The 10,976-nt window shown below is 42.8% G+C and overlaps 1 protein-coding gene across 1 annotated transcript; it reads right to left on the reverse strand.

Moving 5' to 3' along the window:
- Positions 1 to 7,292: 7,292 nt before the first annotated feature.
- On the reverse strand, positions 7,293 to 10,460 carry LOC311139496 (transcription termination factor 2, mitochondrial-like). The gene is made up of 2 exons (XM_084174377.1): positions 10,388 to 10,460; positions 7,293 to 9,811 (listed from the first exon to the last, which is right to left on the reverse strand). Exon 2 carries the CDS (start codon positions 9,780 to 9,782, stop codon positions 8,646 to 8,648), a length of 1,137 nt encoding a protein of 378 aa, XP_084030503.1. The 5' UTR covers positions 9,783 to 9,811; positions 10,388 to 10,460; the 3' UTR covers positions 7,293 to 8,645.
- Between the last annotated feature and the right edge of the window lie 516 nt (positions 10,461 to 10,976).

A 10,976-nucleotide genomic window follows, 5' to 3' on the forward strand; every position in this document is an offset into this window, starting at 1 on the left:
TTTCTGGCTCTCACAGACCTGTAACTTCTTCTTTAAGAGGCTCCTCTGTCCTCCACTCGTTACCTGTATTAATGGCACCTGTTTGAACTTGTTATCAGTATAAAAGACACCTGTCCACAACCTCAAACAGTCACACTCCAAACTCCACTATGGCCAAGACCAAAGAGCTGTCAAAGGACACCAGAAACAAAATTGTAGACCTGCAATAGGCTGGGAAGACTGAATCTGCAATAGGTAAGCAGCTTGGTTTGAAGAAATCAACTGTGGGAGCAATTATTAGGAAATGGAAGACATACAAGACCACTGATAATCTCCCTCGATCTGAGGCTCCACGCAAGATCTCACCCCGTGGGGTCAAAATGATCACAAGAACGGTGAGCAAAAATCCCAGAAAAACACAGGGGGACCTAGTGAATGACCTGCAGAGAGCTGGGACCAAAGTAACAAAGCCTACAATCAGTAACACACTACGCCGCCAGGGACTCAAATCCTGCTGCGCCAGACGTGTCCCCCTGCTTAAGCCAGTACATGTCCAGGCCCGTCTGAAGTGTGCTAGAGTGCATTTGGATGATCCAGAAGAGGATTGGGAGAATGTCATATGGTCAGATGAAACCAAAATATAACTTTTTGGTAAAAACTCAACTCGTCGTGTTTGGAGGACAAAGAATGCTGAGTTGCATCCAAAGAACACCATACCTACTGTGAAGCATGGGGGTGGAAACATCATGCTTTGGGGCTGTTTTTCTGCAAAGGGACCAAGACGACTGATCCGTGTAAAGGAAAGAATGAATGGGGCCATGTATAGTGAGATTTTGAGTGAAAACCTCCTTCCATCAGCAAGGGCATTGAAGATGAAATGTGGCTGGGTCTTTCAGCATGACAATGATCCCAAACACACCGCCCGGGCAACGAAGGAGTGGCTTCGTAAGAAGCATTTCAAGGTCCTGGAGTGGCCTAGCCAGTCTCCAGATCTCAACCCCATAGAAAATCTTTGGAGGGAGTTGAAAGTCCGTGTTGCCCAGCGACAGCCCCAAAACATCATTGCTCTAGAGGAGATCTGCATGGAGGAATGGGCCAAAATTGGGCCAGCAACAGTGTGTGAAAACCTTGTGAAGACTTATAGAAAACGTTTGACCTGTGTCATTGCCAACAAAGGGTATATAACAAAGTATTGAGAAACTTTTGTTATTGACCAAATACTTATTTTTCCACCATAATTTGCAAATAAATTCATAAAAAATCCTACAATGTGATTTTCTGGATTTTTTTTCTCATTTTGTCTGTCATAGTTGACGTGTACCTTTGATGAAAATTACAGGCGTCTCTCATCTTTTTAAGTGGGAGAACTTGCACAATTGGTGGCTGACTAAATACTTTTTTTCCCCACTGTAGATAGGCCCATTTAATTTTGTCTGGCTTGCCGTTCCAAATAAAATTGAATATATTTTTCTCATATAATTTAAAAAAACTGTTCGCTTGGCGTAGGCAAGACCATTAGCAAATAGGTAAACTGGGATAATACTAAAGAGTTAATCAGGGTGATTTTTCCACAAATTGACAGGCACCCACCTTTCCATGGTAGCAAGATCTTATCTATTTTTGCTAACTTTCTATTATAATTTATTGAAGTGAGATCATTAATTTCCTTTGGGATATGTATTCCGAGTATATCCACATCACCATCAGACCATTTTATTGGTAAACTACATGGCAATGTAAAAATTGTATTTTTTATTGATCCAATACGTAATATAGTACATTTGTCATAATTTGGTTGTAATCCAGAGAAGTTAGAAAATGTATCTAGATCCTCTATGAGGCTGTGGAGTGATTCTAGTTGTGGATTTTAAAGAAAACATGAATCATCAGCGTACAATGACACCTTTGTTTTTAAGTCCTGGATTTCTAATCCCCTGATATTATTGTTGGATCTGATTTTAATAGCTAACATCTCGATGGCCACAATAAATAGATATGCCGATAGTGGACAACCTTGTTTCACTCCTCTTGACAGTTTAAAACTTTCTGAGAAATAGCCATTATTTACTATTTTACACCTAGGGTTACTATACATGATTTTGACCCATTTTATAAGAGATTTATAAGAGATAAACCCCAGTCGTACTTTATCAAATGCCTTTTTGAAGTCTGCTATGAATAGCAGGCCTGGTTTCTCAGATTTTCCATAATGTTCTATTGTTTCCAATACTTGCCTTATATTATCTCCAATGTATCTTCCATGTAAAAAACCTATCTGATTAGAATGAATAATATCTGACAATACCTTTTTAATTCTATGCGCTATACATTTTGCTAGAATTTTTGCATCACAACACTGAAGTGTAAGGGGCCAATTTTTTTAATGGACTGGATCTTTATATTTTCCACTTGTATCCTGTTTCAGTAATAATGAGATCAGACCTTCTTCTTGAGTATCAGATAATCTACCATTTACATAGGAGTGGTTAAAACATGCTAATAACGGTCCTCTTAGTATGTCAAAAAAGGTTTGGTATACAGTGGGGAAAAAAAGTATTTAGTCAGCCACCAATTGTGCAAGTTCTCCCACTTAAAAAGATAAGAGAGGCCTGTAATTTTCATCATAGGTACACGTCAACTATGACAGATCACATTGTAGGATTTTTAATGAATTTATTTGCAAATTATGGTGGAAAATAAGTATTTGGTCAATAACAAAAGTTTCTCAATACTTTGTTATATACCCTTTGTTGGCAATGACACAGGTCAAACGTTTTCTGTAAGTCTTCACAAGGTTTTCACACACTGTTGCTGGTATTTTGGCCCATTCCTCCATGCATATCTCCTCTAGAGCAGTGATGTTTTGGGGCTGTCGCTGGGCAACACGGACTTTCAACTCCCTCCAAAGATTTTCTATGGGGTTGAGATCTGGAGACTGGCTAGGCCACTCTAGGACCTTGAAATGCTTCTTACGAAGCCACTCCTTCGTTGCCCGGGCGGTGTGTTTGGGATCATTGTCATGCTGAAAGACCCAGCCACGTTTCATCTTCAATGCCCTTGCTGATGGAAGGAGGTTTTCACTCAAAATCTCACGATACATGGCCCCATTCATTCTTTCCTTTACACGGATCAGTCGTCCTGGTCCCTTTGCAGAAAAACAGCCCCAAAGCATGATGTTTCCACCCCCATGCTTCACAGTCGGTATGGTGTTCTTTGGATGCAACTCAGCATTCTTTGTCCTCCAAACACGACGAGTTGAGTTTTTACCAAAAAGTTCTATTTTGGTTTCATCTGACCATATGACATTCTCCCAATCCTCTTCTGGATCATCCAAATGCACTCTAGCAAACTTCAGACGGGCCTGGACATGTACTGGCTTAAGCAGGGGGACACGTCTGGCACTGCAGGATTTGAGTCCCTGGTGGCGTAGTGTGTTACTGATGGTAGGCTTTGTTACTTTGGTCCTTTTGTGATCATTTTGACCCCACGGGGTGAGATCTTGCATGGAGCCCCAGATCGAGGGAGATTATCAGTGGTCTTGTATGTCTTCCATTTCCTAATAATTGCTCCCACAGTTGATTTCTTCAAACCAAGCTGCTTACCTATTGCAGATTCAGTCTTCCCAGCCTGGTGCAGGTCTACAATTTTGTTTCTGGTGTCCTTTGACAGCTCTTTGGTCTTGGCCATAGTGGAGTTTGGAGTGTGACTGTTTGAGGTTGTGGACAGGTGTCTTTTATACTGATAACAAGTTCAAACAGGTGCCATTAATACAGGTAACGAGTGGAGGACAGAGGAGCCTCTTAAAGAAGAAGTTACAGGTCTGTGAGAGCCAGAAATCTTGCTTGTTTGTAGGTGACCAAATACTTATTTTCCACCATAATTTGCAAATAAATTCATAAAAAATCCTACAATGTGATTTTCTGGAAAAGAAATTCTCAATTTGTCTGTCATAGTTGACGTGTACCTATGATGAAAATTACAGGCCTCTCTCATCTTTTTAAGTGGGAGAACTTGCACAATTGGTGGCTGACTAAATACTATTTTCCCCCACTGTATGTTATGTAGGATAAAGTCAGTTATAAATTCCTTTGTCCTAGTTAAAAATAAATTATCATCCAATAGGCTTTGATTAAATTTCCAATATCCTCGCCCACGTGGAAATTCAGTAAGAGTAATGTATATGCCAATTATATGACGGTCCGACCGCATTCTGTCCCCTATCAACACTTTTTAAACTTTAGGTGCCAACGAGAATGAGATAAGAAAGAAGTCAAGACAACTAGCTTGATTGAGTCTCCGCCATGTATATCTCACTAGATCAGGATATTTAAGCCTCCATATATCTACTAGTTCTAATGTATCCATGACATTCACGATTTCCTTAAGAGCATGTGGGTGATTGTTTGTGGTGTGATTTCCTTTACGGTCCATTGAGCTATTTAAAACAGTATTATAATCCCCCACCATAATAATATTGTCTTGAATTGCTTGCAGGGTTGATAATTTATTATATATATTGTCAAAGAAGTGTGGATCATCATTATTTGGTCCGTAAATGCTAATGAGCCATATCTGTTTATTGTCCAATTACATATTTAAAATAATCCATCTACCTTGCGTATCTATTTGGACAATTTGCACATTCGGATCGAAATTACTATTAATTAATTTCATCACCCCTTTTGAATTTCTTTGCCCATGGGAGAAGTATATTTCGCCCCCCCCCCCCCCCATTCCTTTTTCCACGCAACTTCATCTAGAATTGTTGAATGAGTTTCCTGTAAACAATAGATATTATATTCCTTCTCTTTGAGCCATGTAAATATTGTTCTTCTTTTGTTATTATCAGCTAAGCCATTACAATTATAACTGGCTATACTTATTTCACCATAATGAGATACAACTTTCAAGTCTATTTATCATTATATATGTTTGTAAATTTACCAATAAAAAATACCGGAATGATTGAGTGTCCATATAGCTGTACCATGATATTTGCATTGCTACTAAGTATCCCTTCAATTGTTCTCCACTAATTCCCCCGCTAAAGCCCCTCCCCATCCCAAGTTGAGCCGTCATCCCAGTGATCGGCATCCCACCCACATCCCTCCGGATCCCTAGGGCCCCGAGAGGCCAGGACCCATCCATCGAAAACAGCACACAGTGCCACGCACAAAACAGAAGCAGATTAACCGCCAAAAGTATTTCCAATGCTGTCACCTCTATATATAACTATTTAAAAATATATATCTATTCAAATATCTTGCATATCTTATTTTCCATCATTATCAATTAATATGCATAATAATGTCAGCAGTTCATGCGTAGGATTTTAACATATAACCCGGATTGCCATTGTATTACATTTAATTTATTGACAAGCAATTATTATCCTAGCAAATAATTACCATGGTCCACCCCATACCCCCCCTCCCCCCCAACATCCCCACCCCCCCACAACAGATGCCAGACAAGCACACACGCACATACTCCAACACACTCAACCCCCCTCCTCCACAATCCACCATAAAATCAGATACTCAACGGCTGTTATATCCCAGAACCCAACTCGAGAAATAACCTGATTTACGAGTGCACATACAGTTAAAGCTGATTGAGAAAGCATGCAGATTGAGCAGAAATTGATAAGAATGTGAGATTTGATTAATCTACTTAATCTATGTCAAGTCCTAGGTGATGGAGATCAGATCCACCCTCTTCACCTGAGACACAAACACTCTGATCCCCTGTTGTAACCATTTTCCCAAGCATCTCCGTGCGGTCAGACCTTTGATTATTTTGTGCCACCTGGGCCACAATGATAAACCCCCTCTCTGATTGTCCGAGTGTGACCCCCTCCCCATGGGTTACTGCAGCCAGTGTTGCCAGCACTGCCACTACCTGGGTGGGCGTACCCCACCGGAATCCCCACCGGCTAGGTAAAAGGTCGTCAAGGTTCTCATTAGCAGCTTTGAGAATTTCCTTGTATATTATGCTCTCCCATCAGGGGGCTCTGGCTTTGTAGGACCAACCCTGCCAGGCAGGCTCAGAATCTTGAGGGGGCGGTGCTGCTCAAGTAGGTCTCTGACCGCATTTATTTCTCTGTTTAGGCTGCATACTCACAGCAGGTCCATAAAAGAGATGGGAACTTCTCTTTGGTGTATGGGTCGCTCAGGTGGGTGTCCAGGTTATAGGGTTAGGGATCTTTCCATCATGATAGGACAATAAAAAATTAGATTAGATGTATACTATATTTTAAAATGTATATCCCTCATCTACACAAAATTGAAAGCTCTCTCTCACTACCCCTGCTCATAGACCCCCGGTCGGCTCTGGGATATGCAACCATTTCCCCTCTCACTCACTTAACGCCGCACCTTTTCAAACACAAAAATGCACACCACATGGTTGACTGCGGAAGAAATGGGCCGAGCGTGCAAACGCACCCGCATCCACATCTGCCGCAAGGGGGAAAGGACGCCAGAGAGAACACAGGACCAACCACAACAACCATCCGCCAAAACAACAACCTCCCGCCAAAAAAGCCATGTTCTAATTATTTGTATTTAAAGATGTATTATTCTGCTTGTTATGTCGTTTTATCCTTTTATAAAATACTATACTTACTATAAATGTTATTTAATATTACAATCCCTATCACTGCTAGTAACGGGTGCTCCAATATTCGACTCCTCTATTACAACTTTTAGAATAGCCATGGAGTAGTCTTTGTGTCTCTGAACATTTGGTTGTCAATATATAGTTTATCCACCACGAGTGCACCACGTTTCCCTTTTAATCTGTTTTCCTTGAAGATTGCATACAGAACTTTGCGCCTTTCTACAATCTCCCTCGGGAACTGATCATTCATGCCTATTTTCGTGCCAGCAAGTCTTTTTTTGCGTACTATTGTTTGTACAGATGAACCTGGTACCTTCAGGCATTTGGAAATTGCTCCCAAGGATGAACCAGACTTGTGGAGGTCTACACATTTTCTTCTGAAGTCTTGACTGATTTCTTTTGATATTCCCATGATGTCAAGCAAAGAGACACTGAGTTTGAAGGTAGGCCTTGAAATACATCCACAGGTACACCTCCAATTGACTCAAAAGCCTATCAGAAGCTTCTAAAGCCATGACATCATTTTCTGGAATTTTCCAAGCTGTTTAAAGGCACAGTCAACGTAGTGTATGTAAACTTCTGACCCACTGGAATTGTCATACATTGAATTACAGTGAGGGAAAAAAGTATTTGATCCCCTGCTGATTTTGTACGTTTGCCCACTGACAAAGAAATGATCAGTCTATAATTTTAATGGTAGGTTTATTTGAACAGTGAGAGACAGAATAACAACAACAAAAATCCAGAAAAACACATGTAAAAAATGTTATAAATTGATTTGCATTTTAATGAGGGAAATAAGTATTTGAGCCCCTCTCAATCAGAAAGATTTCTGGCTCCCAGGTGTCTTTTATACAGGTAATGAGCTGAGCTTAGGAGCACACTCTTAAAGGGAGTGCTCCTAATCTCAGTTTGTTACCTGTATAAAAGACACCTGTCCACAGAAGCAATCAATCAATCAGATTCCAAACTCTTCACCATTGCCAAGACCAAAGAGCTCTCCAAGGATGTCAGGGACAAGATTGTAGACCTACACAAGGCTAAAATGGGCTACAAGACCATCGCCAAGCAGCTTGGTGAGAAGGTGACAACAGTTGGTGCGATTATTCGCAAATGGAAGAAACACAAAAGAACTGTCAATCTCCCTTGGCCTGGGGCTCCATGCAAGATCTCACCTCGTGGAGTTGTAATGATCATGAGAACGGTGAGGAATCAGCCCAGAACTACACGGGAGGATCTTGTCAATTATCTCAAGGCAGCTGGGACCATAGTCACCAAGAAAATAATTGGTAACACACTACGCCGTGAAGGACTGAAATCCTGCAGCGCCCGCAAGGTCCCCCTGCTCAAGAAAGCACATATACAGGGCCGTCTGAAGTTTGCCAATGAACATCTGAATGATTCAGAGGAGAACTGGGTGAAAGTGTTGTGGTCAGATGAGACCAAAATCAAGCTCTTTGGCATCAACTCAACTCGCCGTGTTTCCAATCCAGCCTACAAGGAACTACACCAAAATGTGTGCAAGTTAGCTTAAACGTAATAATATCACACAGCACCTGTATTTACATTTTTATTTACAATGATTCCATTTAGTATTTAGCATAACTGTGTGAAACACTTGGATCTTTCACACTGTCTCCATAATGCTATCAGTAGAGTTCATACACATTTAAACCATAAGGTGCAAGGGATACCATTTCATCAATGGATACAAATGTGAAACCTTGCACATGATTATTTCTCGTCTCATGCTATAGAGTATAGAACAGTGGCTATTGATAGGTGACTCAGGCTAATTGAAACAAACACAGCGATTCCCTGACAATGATTGGCTGATCCACCTATTTCTGGAGACAGATCTCCATAGCAAACACATTATACACAATACACTGAGTCATTGGAGAAATGTATAGCTCATGGCAACAGAGACATCATAAAACCTCAATCTCCAATCAATAGCTACAGTAAAACACCCATAGCTTGTTCTGCAACTGTGCAGCATTCATCCCATCCCCTTAAAACATTAAGATGTGGTCCGTTAACATTCACTCCTCTGCGGTCCTGAGGGGGGCAACAGGGTTGAAGAGTGGTCGTTGCTGCCTTAGCTGCAGTTTGCCATAGGTCATCTCAAAGTCCTTCTTGGTGCCGACGATAACGTCCAGGCTGCCACCGCGCACATCATAGCCATAGGAGGCCAGTTTCTGGATGCGGTAGAGCACAATCTGCGTGGTGAGCTCCAGCACATTGGGCATCTCCCTCACTTGGTCCATGCTCACCCCCACGTCCAGCAGCCCTTTGAACCGGCCCACCAGGGTGGGCACCGAGTAGTACAATACAGCGGGGCAGCGGATGACTATCTCCCGGAGCTCGTCCTCAGAGCACATGAGCACCCCTTGGGTGTAGTCCAGAGCCTGTTGCATGGCCTCAGGCTGCAGCTCTGCGATGGAGGCCCTGAGGCTGGAGACCAGGACCAGAAGCTCCTCTGTGGTGAAGCCTTTCTCCCTCAGGAAGCCCAGACTGTCCCTCCACGCCATGGCCGGCCGCATCAAGATGTAGGGGTTCTGGCTGAGCAGCTTCTGGAGCCATAAGCGCAGGTTTCCCTCGTCCCCGCCCAGGTCCAGGTAGGTCTCTCGCAGTGTGTGGATGACCTCCTGGTTGCTCTCCAAGGGCTGGCTGAAGCTCTGGGGGGCGCTGGCCATCAGTTTTCCGATGATGCGCTTGCTGAGGTGCAGGCTCTGGAGGTAGCGGATGTTGTCACGCTGGTTGGTGTGGTGCGTGAGCGTGAAGAAGGAGGCAGGGAACTTCTCAATGATGCCCACCAGCTCACGCCGGTTGGGGCATACGGAGGACCAGAGGTCACGCTGAGCTGCCACGTCCTCGGGCCGACACAGGATGGCCTCGGGGTGGGTCTCCAGAACACGGGCAATGGAAGCAGTGTCAGCGCCCATGTCCCGCAGCAGGTCCGCCGTCTCGTACACGTACACAGCGTTCTCTGACAGCACCCATCCCTTGAACTTACGCACCTTACGGATGTCCACCGACAGGTCATAAAGGGAGTCCACAGTTTTCTGGTTCTCTGGCCGCTTGTTGGCGAGGGTAGAGGTGGAGAAGCCTGTAGGAGGGGTTAAGACCCTCATCTTCTGGCAATAGGCGCACAGGAAGGCAGTGGTGGCACGGAGCATTGTTGCCAAGGCACTAAAGTACAGATGACCTGTATAAGACAAACACACACACTGAGCAGAGTTACATCACACAAGACCACTACGTCCTTTGTCAGTAATGTGTACCAGTTAGTACTATACTACTGTTCTATGTTTTCAGTACATAGTCTGTTTTCCATTGCTCTAAATGAGCTCATTAATAAACAATAAGGTACATTTTATTTAGGATGATCACATAAACAAACAAGCATTGCTTTCCTCACCGCAAAGACTTTAAAAATCAAACTGAATGTTGAACTGGTCTATTGAGGGCAACATCAGTAAAGGAAAGTATATTTGGCCAGTAGATATCTGAGTAGTGTTGGTGTGGGAACACGATGTACTAAACATGTTACCGTGTTACAGGGTGGTGGAGAATGTGTAATTAAAGTCATAACCAATGCACCCTCTATTACCGCCGGTAGCAAGTCACTATAGCGCTATAATTATCGAGTTCGTAAAAGGTCTATGCCGCTGTAACAACTGAATGTGTCTTTCAGCACATGGGACAGAGACCACCTGAATCAACTTCATTAATTCAAATACAGGCTATACATTCTATATTGTAAATAAAACCATATGTTTACCAGTTTATTGTCCAGAGGAATACACAAGTTGACGCTGGAACCTGTTCAGGCATTTGTACCATTATGATAGATCCTAAACGCCCTCTGCTTAAGTGTTTCATAACGCTTGTGATTGGCTCTGTTCCCGTCCGCCTATATTGCAGTTGTGCTGCGCAGATTATTAGATTGTTAATTCATATTGATGGAGTTTCCACAATGTAATTAATAATAATTTGGTGGGTGGTTATACTTGTCCTATTTCACACATGTCGGCTACAAGTGTGTATTATATGCATGTGTGAATTGGAAATGTGTTTTTTGTTGTTACATATCCCAACTCTCCCAGAGACACCCTCAGAGAGTGGGGTCACGGAAGGGCCGGTGTTATGGGCGAGCCTTACGGGGGCTGGCTCGCCCTACCGTACCTCGTTGCCCGTCCAAATAAAATATTGAAATATGTATAATTTATTTGACCGAGACGCGGGCCAACAGAAACATGCATCAATCTCAGTTGAAGCATCTGAACTAGCGAAACAGCGCCCCTCTGTCTCAGTATGTGTAGACCATGTATCTAATGCTGTCTGGACCAAAAGAGTATGGCATGTCATAC

The sequence above is a fragment of the Coregonus lavaretus genome (genome assembly GCF_964263955.1).
Source record: "Coregonus lavaretus genome assembly, chromosome: 13".
Taxonomy (NCBI): Eukaryota; Metazoa; Chordata; class Actinopteri; order Salmoniformes; family Salmonidae; genus Coregonus; species Coregonus lavaretus.

Excerpts from the sequence above, each read along its gene's own strand:
- LOC311139496 (XM_084174377.1), bottom strand. The coding sequence starts at position 9,782 with ATGCTCCGTGCCACCACTGCCTTCCTGTGCGCCTATTGCCAGAAGATG.